The sequence below is a fragment of the Micromys minutus genome, assembly GCF_963924665.1.
Source record: "Micromys minutus genome assembly, chromosome: 1".
Classification (NCBI taxonomy): Eukaryota; Metazoa; Chordata; class Mammalia; order Rodentia; family Muridae; genus Micromys; species Micromys minutus.
The window spans coordinates 151,091,491-151,111,097 of record NC_137969.1 but is presented as its reverse complement, the minus strand read 5'-3'; the positions used below and the strand labels follow the sequence as shown (position 1 = coordinate 151,111,097).

Here is a 19,607-nt window from a genome sequence, read left to right as displayed (position 1 = left end):
CAGGATGAAGGCTCTTGGCCACTTCACTTCAGGAACCACTGAATCAGCAGGCAGACAGGAAGTGTGCAGCATCCACTTAGCAGATTCTATTCCTCACTCTTGGCCAGTAGAGCTGTCTTATCTGAACAGCAATTTAAACATGGATGTTATAGAAACACAAAGGCAAAGACAGCTGCTCAAGCACAGCTCCGAGCAGAACTACAGCTAGTTGTATAAACTGGGTAAACGGCCTGCACGGCCTGAGCTGCCTAGGCCTGTGGGCACGTCACAGCCCTCGAGCTGGGTCTTCGAGGTAGGGGAGTGCAGTACATGCTCATCACCTGCCTCCCATTTCTGAGTGGGCGGAGAGGCTCTGGATACACAATTAAGTCCGTCATTTCCCTCAGTGTTGGGATCCCTCCCTATCATGATGAGGCTTCACATAATGCGGTGCCAAGTGGTCCACCTTCAGATGGGCTGGAACAGTCTACAGGGCTCTGCGGTTCACTTCCACCTGTCTACACTCAGGGTCCTGGTTAAATACGCCTCGTCTCTGGGAAAAGGCTGACAAGGAATTCATTAGTAATTCTAATAAATCATAGGCTATTTATCAACTGCAATCTTAGAGTTTCTTGGGGAACTCTGAGTGAAGAAAGGCAAACTGTCAACGTGTCCCACTGTTCAAGAGAGAAGACAAATCAGCCAGTTATTGGGAAATCCTGTACTAGCAGCAGGGAAAACTCAGGTTTTGGAATCTGCCTACTTCCTCTCTTTCCAGAGCTTGTACCCCAAGTTTCCTAGAACATTACTGAGCTGACAGGGCTCGTAGAATGAGGCAAGATAGCTGGCCAGTCACACAGATTCAGCAACTGACTGCTGCTAGCCATACTTTGGAATCACATCTTTCTATGTAGGTGACAAAGCAAAAGAATAATTCTGAAAAAAGGCATCAATACTAGAAAACCAAAGCTGAAACTACAAAAATTAGGACAGGTGGAAATACAGAATTTAGCCAGAATAGATGTGCACACTGCCCTGAGACTCTACAACGATGATACCTATGACTGGTCCTCACCGTAAAAGAAGACACCATGCCACATCCACGATTCCACACCCACCACACACCCACCATACTACATCCATGATGCCACACCCACCATACTACATCCATGCCACACCCACCATACTACATCCATGATGCCACACCCACCGTACTACATCCATGATGCCACACCCACCATACTACATCCATGATGCCACACCCACCGTACTATATCCATGCCACACCCACCATGTCACACCCACGATACTACATCCATGATGCCTCATCCATGATACCACACCCACCATACTACATCCACGCCACACCCACCATGTCACACCCACCATACTACATCCATGATGCCACACCCACCATGCTACATCACTCCCTTTTTTCTTTTTAGTCTGGCCCTCTAAAGGAAGACATTAGTAGCTCTCTTTTGAGCAAACAGCCCATGACAAGAGAGCCTGTGACCCAGCTTAGGTGTGGAGAAGCCAACAGAATGGAGGTGACTGCTTTGCAGTGTGGCCTGTGACCGACACAACCACAGTGGCCATCCGACCTTGACCTAAAAGGAGAATAAATTGATTCATTTGTTCACTTGATTTCAGAAACTTGGCTCTTTAGAACATTTCTTTTCTTCCCTTTTCTCTTTTAGTGCAGCCCACCCACTATTCATCCACCCACCCACCCCGCAATGGCTTCCCTAAGCCAAGACTCAGACACAAAGTCATTCCTGTCACCATCTGTTCAGTGGCAGAAACTTTGGGACATTTTCCCCTTGAAAGCTAGTGTGACAATGGAGAGGAGAAGCAGGTAGCTAAGGGACTAGAGTCTTTGGTGAGCATTCACGAGCAAAATTCATTTATGAACTTTTTAAAGACCCTCTAAGTGTTAAGACTACTTTATGTTGATGGATTGAAATGTTAAATTCCAAAGACAGGTAAACCAGAAACTAGGAGTAGAAATTATCCCAATTATAAATAAGAACATGGAAAAATACAAGGGACAAGTGATTTATGATGCATGGGACCCAAAACTGAGCAACACAGGCCAGAAACCTAACAATTCTCTTCGACATTTGTAGCGAGATGTTTAAGCTCAGCCGCGGCCTTCGGTGCCTTTCCACCGACATTACTGAGCAAGCGTCTCAGTCAGGCTGATATATGGCACCATTTCTAGCTGTCTTTGCCCACAATAAGCTTATTAAACAACGCCTTTGGGCCTGACAGTTATACCACGAAGAGCCAACAGCCTGTTTCCAGTGGTTATTGGTAGAGCTGTGATGTGGGTGTATCCCTTCTTGATTTGGAAATTAAGCCACACACACACTTCCAGTGTAGTTAAGTCTGTCTGTGACATAAACACAAGGTCCCAACAGTGTTGATGTTTCCGGCACCAAATCCACATTTTACCATTTCTGGCAGTAATGGAGCCAAGCTAACAATTCCACAGGCCTGTGGTATCTGGGCACCCCTCCCCCATTTATACTAGTTTTTTCCAAAGAATAATGCCCTTGTGTGAGGCAGAGCAAGGGTGAACCCTGTACTAGCCTCCTTGGGCCAGAATCCTTCAAGAGTGCAAATCCTGAACTTACCAATAACCAGACAAAGGTACAAAGTTCTGTTTAATGAACTTCACAACTGCAAACATCTGAGAACGCCACAAAATAAGTATGTTTGCTGGCAAGCAAATTTATTTAAAAGTTGGTATCTCATATTTCAGATAGACAGGCACTGGAGGAATCCGAGAAGGTAAAAGGGACTGCCACAAGCTGCTTCTCAGTCAGTACCGGTTTCGAAGCTGGTTGCTGAGGTCTTGCAGCTCTGCCTCCAGAGCACTCACGGCCGCCATTTCACTAGCTAGCTCTCCAGAGACTTCTCCACTTACCACATCTGTAAAATTCTGCTGTAATGTAAAAACAATACAGCCATCAAAAGGTGAGAATTTCTTCCAAGTCATACAGACACAATGCTGAGTGAGGGCAGCAGTTTAGAGTCCCAGTCTCTCTGCATGCCTCTGTACCGTATTATACTGTAAGTGTACTGCACTGCACTGTACTGCACACTGCACTGCACACTGTACTGCAGCGTAGTGTAACTGTACTGTAACTGTACTATGCACTGTACTGCACTCTGTACTGTACTGTAACTGTACTACACTGTTCTGTACTACACACTGCACTGTACTGCACACTGCACTGTACACTGTACTGCACTGCGCACTGTACTGCAGTGTAGTGTAACTGTACTGCACACTGTACTGTAAGTGCACACTGCACTGTGCTGAACACTGTACTGTAAGTGTACTGCATTGCACACTGTACTGCACTGTACACTGCACTGTGCACTGTACTGCACACTGCACTGCAGTGTCGTGTAGCTGTAGTTTAACTACTGCACGCTGTACTGCACTGCACACTGTACTGTGCTGTACTGTAACTACTGTGCACTGTACTGTACTGCACACTGCTACACACTGTACTGTACTGCAGTGTACTGCACTGCACACTGCGCTGCACACTGTACTGCAGTGTAGTGTAACTGTACCGCGCACTGTACTGTAAATGTAATGCACTGCACACACTGTACTGTACTATAACTGTACACTGTACTATAACTGTACACTGTACTGTACTGCACACTGTAGTGCACTGCAGCACCTGCTCAGACCCCAGACGGTACAAAGCCAAATTGTGTGCCCCAACTTACAGATTCAAGAGCTCTCCAACTACAGTTCACTGGGAGAGCACTTGCCCAGAGGGCCCTAGACCTTGGATTCAAATCTCTACTCTGTTCTTAAATGTTGACTGCTTTTGTCAATGTTATACAATAGTGTTTGAATGAATGATGTACATTCATCCAAACAAAATTCTATTTACTGTGCTTGTCTGGTGCGTCAGAAAAATCAAGATTTTTATGAGCATATACGGGCAGGGAGGAGAGGTAGGTTTGCACACGTGCATATAGTAGACATATCATTTATTTGGCTTGCTGTACATCTTTTTCATACAAACTGAACAAATTTCTATTGTTCAGTGACATCCTAGCAGACTGACAGAAACGCTGCTGCAGTGAGCTGAACAAAAAAAACATCTTGTAGGCAAAGACCCTGCACACACAGCAGGTTTCTGAACCAGTGAGCACAGCACTGAGGAGTGAAGCAGGGAGCCTCAGAGGAGGGTTCTGCTGGGCATCAATTAGTCCTGCCTGTAGCCTTCCTGACGTTCTTGGCTGTGACCTGTACAAATGTGAGGTGCCGAGGATGCTCTGTCCTGAGGGGGCCTGGCCTGAATTTCCTACAGATGTATAGTGTCTGTGCATGTGTTTGAATTGGCAGTTGTTTGTTTAACTGGGCAATGGGAGGTGAGGACAACAGCTCTAGGCAGACCCACAATGACCAAGCCTGTCCCGGCTTTAACTCTCTCTGTAAAGTGCAATTAAGTTTGCCTTTATTATTTATCTTCTTTAGCAGCAGTGACCTGAGGTGCATGACCTTTCACCCCACAATTCTAATGAACTCACAGGACATTCTTACCTTTGCTTTGGATAACAAGCCACGTAAATTGAGCCGAACTGAAGAAAGTGCTTGTACAGCTTCCTGGGGACTGGACTTGCTCTCACTGCATTTTATAGCCACTGCAAGGTAAACGCAGGGAAAGCATTTGAACTGATCATCTACAGGATCAAAAAGCAGCCGTTTACTAAGAATTTACAATAATCAACTTTAGAAGTCTGTACTTCCCTAACTCCTCCCTCTTTACTTTTTCTCCTTGGGGGTTCTGGGAAATCACCCCAGGCCTGTGCATGCTGGGCAAGCATCATCTAGCACTGAGTTACACTCCGCCCCTTCATCCTTCATCCTATATAGGAGAGCACTGCTAAGGAGAATTCTGAAAAAGCGGGTACATTAGGCAGGGATCCCACGCACACATACACATACACATCCCCATGCATATACATGCACACATACCAGTAAATTAGGCAAGCGAATAAACAAAGCCTCGCTGAAAGCAAGGCATACAGAGGACCAAAACAGACATCTCAGTGGACTGTCCATGTCCAGAGCCACTAAGGAGGACGTGTTGCTGATCTGACTGGCTCAGTAAAGTGACACACCACATGTGCCAAGCTCACAAGCTTGCGGCATTCTTAATACCCAAATGTATGGCATTCTAGGAGAACAGGCACCAACAATCTGCACGTCTTCATCTAGGGAGGGTAGCCATGGTCAGGCACACGGCTCCTGAGCCACCTCCAACACCAGCACTGAGGGAAATCTCTCTTCCCTAGAAACTCTGGAGGGCTGGCTGTTGACGCCTTGTAACACACAACTGTAGCCCTCTGCATAGACAGGGGCATGGGGTCTTTCCATTGTTTTAGATCTTTAGTTTCTTAGATTATGTTCATGAGCTGGAGAGATGGCTCAGGGGTTAAGAGCATCTAATGCTGTTCCAGAGGACCTGAGTTCAGCTGTCAGTACCCAGTTTACAACTGTCTAGAACCCAGGCCCAGGGATCTGGTGCCTCTTCTAGACTCTGCAGGCACTGCACACACGTGTGCATGACATACACACAGGAGAAACACTCATACACATAAAACAATAGATTTTTTAAAAATTATGTCCACTAAACTGTAGATCCTATTTTTAAACCACAGCATTATAGACCACAGCTTCGAACTCTAAGCAATCAGAAGAAACAACCTGTGGCCTGGCAAAATAACTTGATCCTAATTAATAATACCTGTGGCCAGCAAGAACTGGGCTTGATGTTTCTACAAACACCTATAGTTCTTCTAGGTTTTTTTTTTTTTTAATCATCCATTTTTAAAGCCAGGTGTGGTGGTCTTTAATCCTAGCACTGGGGAGGCAGAGGCAGAACATAGTGACTGAGTTCCAGGTCAGACAAGACTACAGGGAAAGACTGTGTCTCAAAAACAAACAAACAAGCAAGCAAAAAGGACACACATTCTATCAGCTCCCATTCCAATCTCACTCCCAAAGTACATCAGAGACAGTGGTTGGGGCAGGAGAGGGAGGTGAGACCTACAGAGACCAGAAAGGACCAGAAAGGACCAGAAAGGACCGCTCTCCTGATTCTGCAAGTATCACAAAGGTGGTAGCACCTCAGAGGGGCTCCGAAGTGCAGCGCACTGCCCTGTTCTCAACCATGCCGCAGACCCTGGCAACGCTCACCCTTGGCAATCCGACTGGCACCAAGATTTCTAAAGCACCATATTTCCTTTCCAAAGGGTACGATGAAGAGACAGTGTTGGGGGAAAGACTAAAAAGAGGAAGGGAGTTGACAGAAAACCTGTGCCAAGTGCCAGAAGGTGGTTTTCTGGGGTATTTCTCCAGCCTGAAGTATGGCAGACCAGTTTAAAGCTAGAACTCGGTAATGACAGAAACTATCTGGGTATGTCTGACCATCAGAGAGCTGGGTTCAGAGATGTTTGCAGAGGGCAAACTTAAGTAGATAAGACATTCTTCAGAGAATGAATGTGTGGGTCCCATACACATAATACCACACCCAAAACTGCCAAAGGACTCAACCCCCTCTTTTGGCTAGTACAGGCCACAGAACTGCAGCACCCCCAAAACAGACTTCTGTAACCATCTCAGACCTTCTACCTTCCAGCCCCTGAGTTCAGCCTTCCACCTTATCTGCCAATCCTGGTGGTCCAGGAAAATGGACACTTACATTCTCCCAGTCAAAGACCTGAAAGGCCACGAAAGAATTATTAACTTCTAAGCCCATTCTAAACAATCTGAATGTTCAATGGCCTCTTTACAGGCAGTTAAACTTTATCCCTATCCCTCTCGGATCTCTCTTTGAATTCCTTATCATATGGACCAGATCCTCTACTTCAAAAGAAATCGGGTGGGGGTGGGAGAAATTTACATTTAAGGGACATGTAAAATAGTGTTACTAGTGAAACACTCCTGTGGATTCTTCCTAACAGCATAGGTAGGTATGTCTCATTTTACCTACACCCAAACGAAGGCTTAGAGACGTTAAATCACTGACCCAGCACCACCCAGCAAGCACGTGGGAAAGGTGGTCCTGGAGCGTCAGAGTCCCTGGTTCTAACGCTCTGCCCTGCTCACTGCCCCTTGCTGGCTCCTATTTGCCACCACTATCGGGGCAGTAAAAAGTTAGGCCGAGAACCAGGAGGCTTACAGTTTTTGTGACTCCATTCCTAAAGCCAGGACTTTATTAATTCACTGGGATTATATTCCCACGGCGTAACACACCCACATTCAAATATCAATATAACAATGTACTGAATTTAGTGTTCTTTGATAATGCAAGAATAGTCTAAGCCTGCACTATATCTAACAAGCAAACAATTTTATTAGAGGTAAGATTTTATTATAAGGTAAGGTTCAAATTATAGACTCTAAAGTACCCAAAGAAAGGAATTATATTTTGTATTTTTGTATATTTCATAGCTTTTCATATAATGCTAAATATCCAGAGTTCTATATGTTTTGATGATTCTTTTTTGCACTTCTACATATAAATTAAGACTGTCAGTTAAGGAAATGTTAATGAGTTGGTATTTGGTAGAAAAACACTTGTCAATCTAAGGCTCTATTCAGTCTGTCACTCATGCAAGCCTCTGTGTCTGGCTGAAATACAACAACATCAATATACTTAAGTCATCAGGAAGTACCTGCAACGAAAGTTGATTTCTGACTAACACTATTATATCAGTGATCAATGCACTGAAACACATATGGATATCAAATACCATGTGCGAGTCCTATGGCTCTTTGAACCATCTCCTTAAATGCTGGAGCATCTTTCTCCCAACAACTGGACTGTGTGTCACACTTGTATGCCTTCGAGAGATACTGGAATGCCTAAGAGATGAGAAAGAACAACATCAAAACAACAAGCAGCATTCACATTTCAAACTGTTTCCTGGAAGTCATATGGAACTAATTCCAAACTGAAACACCAGCATCTGCATTGTGAGGCAGAATCTCTGCAATCATCAAAGAAGGGCTGGGATGCATGTCCAAGAGCAACAAATGACCTCAGGAAGCGAAGGATGTATCTGGACCACCTTTCTCAGAACCAGGAACATATGAAGGCCAGGCTTGAAAACCTGTAGGAAGGGTGAAGATTTCCTCAGCTGTGAAGCTGAGATGCAGTGAAGAATGAGGAATGAGCTTGGGAAACAGTGTGGACTCACTGGTAGACAATTTCAGACATTTAAAAGGCTCTTTTGCTTTATCTTAAAAAGTCTTGATGGAGGACTCATGGGAAAAGTAAAGAAGAAAATTTGCAGAAGAGCACAAAATCAGGAAGCAGCAGCGGACAGAAAGGAGGAGTGTGCGCATGCGTGTATGCTTGACATTTGTGTTCTGAGGGCTGACCAGGCCACGGCAGAGCCAGCTGTGCAGCCGGGACAGGAGAACAACTAAGAATCCCACAGATGAGCTGTAATGTGCATAAGTCCAAACCCACACAAGTGCATTTGATTTGTTGTGGGTATTTTGAAAAGGAACACAAAACGATGATCCCAACTTTGGTTATTCTGAGCTACTTTGAGCTTGAAGACGAGAGGCTAACGGCACACGTGGAGTGCACCTTGCAGGAAGGGCGGTGTCTCTGCAAAGTGTTTCCTGCTCCTGTCCTCTTAGTTAAGTTTTCCCTTTTGTAGCCTCATTTCAGAGTGCACCACCACAGACCCCTTCTGTTAAGGCAGCAGGACAGAGACCTTCCTGCAGGAAACAAGATGACTGCAGCAGAAAACTCATGGGATGTAAAATGGTGAGTGCTCTAAGCCTTAGCATGGTCATAACTCAAACCACTGAATACTGAATCTGAAGGCTGGGAGATGGCTCAGTCAATAAAGTGATCCCCTTGTTAGCACAAGGACCTGAGTTCAATCCCTAGAACCAAAAAACCAAATTAAACCAAAAAAAAAAAAAAAAAAAACCCAAAACTGATATAGTATGTGTTTATGATTCCAGTACAGGGGAGGAAGGGATGAAGGAATCCTTGGGGTCCCCTGGGCTCTCTTGATAAATTCCAAACCAGTACCCAAAGAAGGTGGATGGTGCCTGAGAAACACCACAGGAGGCTGCTCTCACACATGTGGGTACATGTGTATACACACACACACACAGTTTTATGTTTCAGATTATTGATCTTACCCTTCACTCAAAAAAAGCAGGCCTACTTTACCTGTGGTAGCAAAGACAGACAGACCCAGCACTGACCTTGTCGTTCTCATCAGGCTTCTCACTCCGCCCATTCCCATACACTTGGGCATACAGTCTCCAGACTTCTCCGTCATTGGTCACCCTTGACGTGACTCTGCCCAACAACTCCTGCAGCTTGCCTTTGAGGCTGGAAGCAACATCTCCACTTCGGTCGGTCATACCATTAACCACTGCCCTGACCAGAATCTTAAGGACCTTTAAAAATGCACAGAAGAAAACAGTGAGCTAGCAGCCACCACACAGTAACAAGAAATCCAGGGCTCCACTTTGCCTTATTTGGATATCATTATTACATATAAAGAGTGAAATAAAAGTCAAGCCACCCTTGACACTCTAGAATCTTCTCTACCAGGCCCCTCGGAGGGCTCTTTGGTCATGGCCTTGAGTCTGTAGCTAGTCTCTTCTCACTTGGAGGAAGGACCCTCTCTGAAAAGATGACCCATACTCAGCTTCAAACACAAGCTTCACCAGGTTCAGCTGGGATTCTCTCTGGAACCCAGGATATTGCCTAAATACGTGGTGGGCAGTTCCACCACCATCTCACACCTATCTTTAAGAGGGAGGCAGGTCCCACAGCCCTTCTTTTCCTGCCGTCTCAATGTGACCCTCGTGTGCAGTCAATAATGTGAGCATCAGCCTACTTCTCTCCCTCTCAGTCTTCTGCCAAGTGTGGCAGATTTGATTCCATGTCCCTGTGAACTCTACATCCAGACTCCACTATCTCAGTTTAACACTCATAAACCATCCTCTACACTGTGGTGACATCATTCTATCACTGCTTGACACCCAATGATAAGCTGCTAATGTGCTGTCACCAAACACCATCCTTCCCCTACTCTAGGTCCACTCAGCAACTCTCTGGAATACCATGTTCTCAAATTGTACCCCAGAGTTTGGAACACTGGTTGGTGGGTTAAACAGATTATAACATGTTACATCATAACAAGAAACGTCTGCCATATTTACATTAGGCTGTGTCTCTTAACGCAGGGTCCCTGGAAACATAAAAAGCATCCTAATCCTCTACTCCTTGAATGGGGGCAAACAAAACCATCTAAAGAACCACCTTGAGGAGACTCTAGAACGAGCTTCCAGCACTGGAAATTTGTTGGAAATACAGAATCCTATATGCAAGTGCTTGCCCATCTTCGGGGAAATGGGAGTTTACGTTCTTAGCAAGCTCTCAGGTGGTGGGTGATATTAAGGGCCTGCAGACTATACTTTGAATAGTAAGGCACAATTTTCCAGCACCAATCAAGAGCAACTGGATCTAGAGCAGCAGAAGCGGTCATCCTCCATGTTCATGTGAGAGTCTGGTAGAGAACTCTGGCATGCAGCACACCTGGCTTTTCCTTTTTAAGGTCTCACTGCTATTTCAGTTAGACCGCACAGATGGCCAACTCTTGGGATCTGCCCACTACAGATATATGCCTGCGTGCCTACTTTTTAGATGGTTTCTGGGAACAGAACTCAGGACCTCATGCTTGCCCAGCAAGCCCTTTACCTAAGCCATCTCCCGTCTGGGGCTGAGCTTTGGTGAAGACGATGAGATGCTCACAACACAGTGGGTAGAACGCCTCCTAAGTGCCCAGCTCTAGGTGTACATTCATCCCAGACAGCGACGTCTGCTGTTCTGTGCACTTTGCTAATTAAGAAACTAGAACCTCTCCAAGGTCACGCATACGAAGAGATCTGTGAATCTGAGCTCACAATCCAAGCCCTGAATCTTCTCAAGTATTCTCCAGATTAACGAAGCCGAGCTCTCTACTGTTACCCGTCTTTCACTTTTATGAAATATATAAGCTAGAAACCTTTTCATTTCTCTGTTCTTTGATAATCTGTATCAACCAAAGAGACAAATTTTTGTTTCCTAAGTTGTTTCAATTAAAATTTCTAAGACATTAGGGCTGATATAAAATAAAAAAAGAAACAAAATCCCCATTTGTCCTTGGCCCAAATACAAGCGTACTTGTCAAACTGCCAATACTTTGGGGGTAGTCTGAGCTAACAGGGCTCCTGAAAAGAGCATGCACATGAGACAAACTGATCCTGTGAGGAAGAGAGTTAAAGGGCCAGGCTCTTCCCCTGGAGAGCCTCACTCTGAGGAAGAGTGGTTAGAGGAAAAGCTTGGTGTACTCTCATAGAAAAGCAAAGGGAGGGGCTCAGAAAGAGAGGCTAGAGAGCAGCCAGTGAGGGAAAAGGCAGACATCCCAAACCAGGGGAGGACAGCATCCAAGAGGAACCAGCAGCACTCCTGAAGCCAGGCATTTGCAGACCTGCTCACACACCCAGTCCGCTGCCCTTCTGGGGAGAGCAGAGTTACCAAGGCCTCAGAAGGACTCTTACCAGGAAGGAAGTGGCCATAAGGGGCAGGGAAGGGCTGGCAAAAGAGAGGAAGTAAAGGGTTTGTTTTATTTCTTTGGCAAAACATAGCTAACTTTCAAATCCTAGGACAAGAGGTAAATGTACCCAGTGATGCTTTTCTATTTGTACCATGAGACATTAAAGGAGTAAGGAATCCCTTGAGATTACAGAGAGAGGCCTACTTGTTTTTTTCTCTGAAACTAAGAGTTCTTCAATCTGAACACTCTTCACGGGTCTGGACTAATGTGAGTCTAAACCTTCACCCTTAAATATTTAATTTATATTTAATTTTATAATCTCCTAAAGCAGATAATTTTATAATCTCCTAACAGCAGATCTTCTTTAGAAATTCCAATTTGTTCTTCATGGCCTGGCATTTGACTACTGTCTACCAATATAACATATGACTAAATGCATGCCTCTTACTTTATTTTAAAATAGGTGTACATGTGTGCTCTGGGTAACATGCATGTGTGTCTGTGCCGTGGGTTTGAGGGAATAAACTCAGGTTGTCAGCCTTGCTGGCAGGCGCCTCTACCCATTGAGCCATCTTGCTGGCCCCACCTGTCTCCCTTTAAAAACATTTGTTATCTTTCTATCAACTCCAATTCCCCCAGTGCTGGGGACTGCACTCAGGGCCTCACATGAACTGTAAGCACAGTCTCTGCTGACCAATACACTCCTCCTAGACTTAAATCTCTGTTGTCTCTGGGCACCAAACCTCGGACAGTGTCAACTCAAGGAAAGCCCTGGGTACGACCAGTGGAGGGTTCCCTGGCTTCCCTTATGGTACCTGTTCATGTGCATTCACTTGCACTAGCTCCCAGTAAGGACTTGGATCCGTTCTTGAGAGTTCCTGGTTACATACCTCTCACAGCCAGGCCTCAGGGTTTTCTCCATGAAAGGAAGTATAAACTTGTGGTAAACAGATGGCTTCCCCAAGTTATGTCCACCCTGGGCTCAGAATATGACTGCTCTTGGGGAAGGTCTTTGTAGATATAATCTACTTAACATGAGGTCACACTGGACCAAGGAGGTCCCTAAGTTCAGTGGCTAGGACTGGAGGTCAGTCCACTGATAGGCAGGACTGAGTTTAGAACTCGATATCACAGGGGGAGACAGGTCCAGGACCACTATACACTAGAAAGCCTCCTCCCAGAATCTTTAGGAATGCAAATTAACACCTTGATTTTGGATTTCTGGACTCTAGAGCTGAATGAAGAGAGTGAATTTCTACATAAGACACCAAGTGTGTGGAATCTTGTTACGCAGCCCAGTAGTTCACACTGCAGCCCTAGAGAGAACCACAACTGAGGGAAATGTTCAAATAACAAATAAGGCCGCCAGGCCTTAGTGCAAGAAGCGAGAAAACAATGTCACCCTCCCCAACTGTCCTTCCTATGGCTGGTGACCCCTTACTTCACTCACTGTTCAGAAGTACTTCCCCATGTGAGGTTGTAAATAGCAAATCTGTTGATCTTTCATGATTTCATGAGTATGTGTATTTCCTCTACCCCCAAGCTCATAAAAGTATCTATCACATTTCCTGTAGTGCTTTTAAAGATTTACCTCTCTGATGATGATGATGGCGATGATGGAGATGACCATGACAACAGATGACATTGACAATAAAAACTACTCTTAAATGCACCTGCATGCACCAGGCCATATCCATTGTAATGTATTACCTCATTTGATCCTCATAACAGGAAGATGCTTTGTCATTCCTATCTTAGGAAACTGAGGCATGAAGCGATTAATTAAACCTGCCCAGGGCCACGCAGCCAGTGACTTACAGACAGGTGGGAGTCACACTCAGGCTGCCTAACTCCTAGGTCCACACTCACCTACATATCATTCTGCTCAGAATTCCAATTTAAACATCTTGTCCATCCGAACTGATCCTGGTTTATGGATTGATGCAGAACTAAAGTTTTTGGGCTTAATGTTTGGCCAACTACTTTGTACATATTGAATGTTCTATTCTTATCCCACAGCTCTGAAATGTATCATCCTTGGGTACTAAATTCTAATGCTTACTCAAATCTGTTTGTGAATTCCATTTCTCTTTCCCTTCATTCCTACAGCAGATGTTAACTCTTTATACCATAAAGATATTATTAGTTTTTTGCCTTTCTTATTTGTAACAAATATTTGTCACATGTTTTTTTAATACAGTCATAAAGATTCCTTCCGGTTTTCCTTTACTGCCTCAGGGTTGAAGAACTTTAGTGAGCACTCTCTTATATTTCTAGAAGACAAAGTACTTGGCATATGTTTAGTCCACTTGGTGCATCACTAAGCAATCTAAATAAAAATTGAAGCCTGAATGCTTTAAAAAATTAAAATGACAATGATGTTGCTTTTGTAATAAATATGCGACAGAGAAATTCTAGCTCTTGTCCAAGCCGGCACTAAAGTGGAGGGTGTTCCTGCCCTCCCATGGCCAAAGCCTAAGCCAAAGCTCAAAAGCCAAGGAGGTAGTGCTGAGACCATGGCACCCATCCTCCAGCCCAAGACACCAAGGCTCTTGACGGAGTTCAACAAGGTTCACCACTGTGCCACCATCTTGTTTCCCTGACCACTGAGTCAGCCATGAAGAGAAAGAACACAGTGCACGTGTGGGATGAACAGAAATGCAGAATGGAAATGAGGAGATGATGACAGACACTACCCCACTTCCGTGAGTCTCGAGGACACTGAAGTGAGCTAGGACAGCCACAGAGAGGACAGCTGGGCCGAGAAGGGAGGAGGCTGTTTCAGATGGCACCTCCACTTTCACAAGGTGGAAGGGAATGAACAACATGGCCGAGGCACCTCATACACCTACACCCAAAAAACGTAGAAAGAGACACTTCTCTACGTAGTGGTAATGGATTCATGTGGAAAGCGATCAGAGACTGGGAAGGCGGAGAGGGTACACAGGGAGGGTGGGGTGGGAGTGGCACTGTGAGACAGGGCGGGGTGAGGACAGATGGCACACATGTATAATGTGCTATGATGAAGCCCGTTACTTCATGTGCTATTCAAAATTTAAAACAAACACACAGAAAAACCTTTATAAGAAAAGATAAAAGATTTTGTAACACTGGATTTAACAAAGACAGGAAAACACCATGTGTTGTATTTCATTCCGAGGCAGGCAGATCTCTGAGTTTGAGGCCAGCCTGATCTACGTAGCTAGCTCCAAGGAAAGCCAGGACTGATAGAAAGCCATGTTTCCTCTTTCTGATGGCTGTAGGTCCTATTGAGTTAAAACAGGATACTGTAAGCATTTAAGGCATAATTAACTTTGTATTGTTACTTTACTGAATTAAGTTATTTCTAACAGCTTTTATGTAATCTTTATGATATTCTGTATGCAAGACCTTGTACTGGCAAATATATACATTGACTTGTCCCTTGTACATATTTGATGCTCATTCAATTTACATACGCCGAGTGATGCTCACATTTCAGGGTTAAGTCTCACTTGGTAGTGGTCTAAACCGGTACAATAGGATTCAAAATTGGCTTGACAATATTTTATTAAGGATTTTTTACATAACTGTCCAGGAGACATTTAGGTCTGCAGTTTTCTTTCCTATGTCTAGCTTTGATATCAAGATTATACTGCCCTTATAAAAGCTCAGTTTGTGTTGAGATGCTAGATGTTTGCTGGCCTTTAGCAATGCAGGCACTAGGCTCCAGGCTCTCCAGTGTAAGATGGCATCTGATGGTTGTTGTTTCTGTCACATACTAGTTACAGATGTAGTCACATTTGTTTCCTTTTTTGTGACCTACTCTGCATAGTTTAAGTCATCTTACCTGTTGTAAACAGTGGCCCCAGTACTCTTACAACCAGGCTTACTTCTAACATTGCTAACAATGCTCCCAGTTCCCTTTCTTTCTTAGTTCTACATCTAAAGCTCTGTCACTGTTGCTATTTAAATAAACTACCTTTTCTATTCTGTTTCACTCACCTTTTCAAATATTTATTGTCTCCCTGGTTCTTCTAGCTCTGGTTTTGTTTACTTGTTTGTTTTTCTTTATCTAGTAATTTCTTAATACTAGATATATAAAAAAAGACAGCCTATTAGGCACATGACTTGGGGAGCAGAGGCAGGTGGATTTCTGTGAGCTCAGGCTAGACTAGTCTACACGGTAAGTTCCAGGACAGTTAGGGATACATAGAAAGCCCCTGTCTCCAAAGAGCAATCAAAAAGATCAGTTGCTGACCTGAAATCTTTCCTGTGTTTTAAAATGAATACCCAGCTAGCCATAAATGTCCAAGTTATTAGGGCTTCTAAATGTCTCCTGAGACTTAATGTGTTTTCATTTTTGTCTTTGAATACTTTCTGATATTTCCTTTAATCTACTGTCTTACTAAGTGTTCTACCGCTGTGAAGAGACACCATGACCACAGCAACTCTTAAAAGGAAAGCAACTAACTGGGGCTCGATTATGGTTTTTCAGAGGGCTGCTCAGTTCTTATCATGGTGGGGATAGTCTTTACTTTTCACAAGTCTGTAAATTTTAGGGTTTACTTTTGGTTTTTTGGTTGCTGTTTGTTTTACTTCTATTTCTAATTTCATCCTGTGGTGTTCAGAAAAGATACTTCATAAAATATTCCTTTCATATCTATTGAGACTAATTTGAGAGTTAACTTCATCTAGAAAGTGCACTTGAGGAAAACACAGAAGCCACAGTTTTAGTTTTACAGAGCACTACAGGTATCTGTATACAATGCAATAATACAAGTTTGCTTCTGTAACTCCATAGGTGACTCTTCTAATGTTTGCCTCAACAAACTGTCTTTAGATACTGTGTGCCTCATATGTAAACCAAATTCTTTAAACATATCAATTACGCACCATACAGAAAACCAAGTGTAGATAAAGCATGTAGAAAATCAAAGTGTCACAACTCACTGCAACAGTGCTTATGTAATGTCTGCTGCCACATGTGTGCCCTCATCCAGGCTGAGTCATAATCGCTGTGGTTCCATCTAAACACTCAACACTCCTGTCAGAACCTCCTGCAGGGTACGCTTGCTGTGACAAGTCCCTGGGAATCTAAAACCTGACAATATAATTTGCCCCTCATCTCTTTGTCCGTGCATTTTTGTTAGGTTGTGCTCAATGGCCTGAGCTGGCCTCATACTGTGGCCCTTCTGCCCCAGTGTCTTCAGTACTTGGAACATTGGAATACAGGCACACACGGCCATTCCCAGCTGCTCGCTTTTGCAGATGTAGGCTTCTTGGCTGGCAGATGAGCTCAGTGGGGCTTTTGTTGTTTGGCTTTATGTTTTATGCTCAACATCTATGTCTCACCTCTGTCTCAGACCACTCTTGAGGAATATACCAAGTGCACATGCACATGACTGTGAGGACCACACAGAACCTGGAAGAAAGAAGGCCTCACATATACCGGAGAGGCAATTCTAACATAAACAGTGCTGGACAATCTTGGCAAAAGAGCCTTTCCATCTTCTTCCCTAACACAGTAACCTTGAAGTCCTCAGCCAAATCTCATCACAGTCTTGGCCCCCTGCACAGAGTTCAGCCCTCTGAATCCTGGAGGTCTTCAGAGCAGGAAGGAATATGACTGACTACCTTGGATCCTGTTACAAAAACTTCCAGGAGGGCTTCAGGCCAGAAATGAAGCAATTTCCCACCTCCACTGTTTGCCTAACTCTGTTCCACTTGGAGTTCTCCAAGTGAGATGCTGTTTCCTGGACTAATAACCTAATTCTTTCCCAGAGCCTGGTTAGGAAGAAAAGATAGAAGCTGAGTATTTTCCTTTGTGTTCCATCTCAATAACAACAAAAACAAAACAAAAAGCTATAACTAGTTGGGATGGAGTGGTGCTAGGAAGATGGCTCGGTCAATAATGCAGTTGCTCAAAAGCATGAAGCCCTCAGGTTGAATCTGCAGTACCTTCATACTAGGAGAGCAGGTGTGTGCTATAATCCTAGGGACTCGGAGACAGGAGGATGGCTGGGGCTCACTGGGTGTCTACGCTTGCCAAGTACACAGGTTCCAGTTCAATTAGAGACCCTGTCTCAGAAAATATGGTGATAAACCACCGAAGAAGACAACTAACACGGGACCCTTGGCCTCCACAGGTATATGTGTGCATACATCTATGTGAACACACACACACATGTATACACACACACACAAACAGGCCAGAATTCCAGCCCTGGCTTTTTTGCCTTCTACTGCCTGTCAGCTAAAGCACACGAGCTTTATTAGCTAACCTTGCTGCGCCTCAGGTTCCTCCAGTAAAGCAGAGATAGCATCTATTTTCCAAAGCGGTAATTTATACAAAGTGGACTGTTTCCTCTCTCTTTCTCTTGGGCAATACTCAATCATCATTTATTCTCAGACTTTAATTTGCTTGGCAACCTGCCCTGCTGCCCATCAATAGTACCTTTTCATGATTCCAAAGAAAATATCAAGCAGAAATCTACACAAAGAAAACCACCATGGCAATATATAGCTCCACGGGATAGTTTTGGGGTACTCGAGAAAAGCCTCAACTGTAGTGACAGAAAGCTCAAGGTTGTGTCTTAGTTGGGGAAAGGGTGGTGGCTCAACTGACTAACATGGGACATAGGAGGAGTCTGCAGTGACAAAGGTGGGAGTTGGGTTACATTAGAATAGGTAACAGTCAATTATGGAGGTAAAGACTCTATGTTTTATTCCAAGTAACTTAGGCCTCAACTAAAAAAACCCATTATTGGAAACAATTCACATGCACATTAATCTGATGAGGAAATGCACTTCACATGAATCTTCCCTCAGACACTAAGGCACACGTCCACATGACTCTATCCTTCAATTCCGACTAACTACATCCACCTTCTGGGCCTCACTGCAATAGTCTGCACTGTGAAGAATCTTTAGTGTCCACTCCCAAGTACTGTGTGCTCCATGAAGATGATCTGTGGCAAGTGGCAAGAACACTCTCGGCACTCAATCCGTGTCACTCCCCCAAACAAATACGATGTTGGTACATACAACTTACATTCCTTTTCCAAATAACTGCCAAGAATAAAAGACTAAAAAACAAAACCCAGGAAGAAATGAAGATCACAGAGCATGCCCAAGGTGAGCAGCATCTGCTCAGGGATCTGTGTACCTGGCTGTCCACCTTTCATTACAGCAGAAACCTGGGAACTGAGTAAGACTAACTATGCACACAAAATCAGGTTCACTGACCAGTAAATGAGAGGACGTGTAGATGTTAGGAACATAGTGTCATTATAGAAGGCTATTCCCAAGTTTTACCAATCTATACTTCACTCAAAATTAAGATAGAAGAAAACAGCAATTTATATAGCTAATACACCCATCCACTTACTCCTTTTACAAATAGTAGGAGAAAAAAAACAGGATAATCTCTCTCTAGTTTATATCACTGTCTATATTAAAATAAATATTAATTTATATACTTTATATACTCACAATGGGAAGAAATGAAGTCACTATAATCCATATCTATAAAAAGGTATAAGGGTTGGGAGCATCAAAAAAGCACAGGAAAGAATGGACACTGGCTGCTGTCATGTATGCTGACAGTGTGTCCTGAAGCTACAAACTCACAGGACTCGGTGCCAGTGATAACTCAGGCACTGCAAAGTGATCCTGCCCCGGCTGCAGAAACCCACCAGAGTATTAGAATTGTATGGTATTTCTATAGAGAGCCGTTCCTTCACAGGGCTTCCCAAGATGCAGAGAGAGACATGGTCTTCCCACATTACTACTACAGCTGGATGTCTGAGAATCTCTAAGGTGCTAATGAGGGCAGCCTGGCCTGAGCAAGTTGCTTGTTATCTAGAAATAACACTCTCAGTTTGTTATAACATACAAGTTATCAGAAATGACTATCTCCCCAGAAAGTCCAAATGTGCATATCAAGCCAACATATCTCATATCTGACACCTTGTGTTCTCAACATGCTTCATGCACATTTCGTAGAACTGCTTTGTCTCCAGTGC

At 44.1% G+C, this 19,607-nt stretch overlaps 1 protein-coding gene across 4 annotated transcripts in view; it reads right to left on the bottom strand.

The window, feature by feature from the left end:
* Positions 1–2,691: 2,691 nt before the first annotated feature.
* TTC27 (tetratricopeptide repeat domain 27) overlaps positions 2,692–19,607 on the bottom strand; it is a 129,353-nt gene continuing 112,437 nt past the window's right edge. For 2 of the 4 annotated variants that reach the window (XM_080909710.1, XM_080909713.1), the window contains 4 exons: positions 9,257–9,454; positions 7,777–7,888; positions 4,559–4,659; positions 2,692–2,929 (listed from right to left, as the gene is read on the bottom strand). In XM_080909710.1, the coding sequence (XP_080765836.1) occupies positions 2,807–2,929; positions 4,559–4,659; positions 7,777–7,888; positions 9,257–9,454 (534 nt within the window). In that variant the 3' untranslated portion in view covers positions 2,692–2,806. Of the gene's footprint in view, positions 2,930–4,558; positions 4,660–7,776; positions 7,889–9,256; positions 9,455–19,607 lie in introns of those variants that run through there. The other 2 variants (XM_080909711.1, XM_080909712.1) reach the window with 2 other exon arrangements.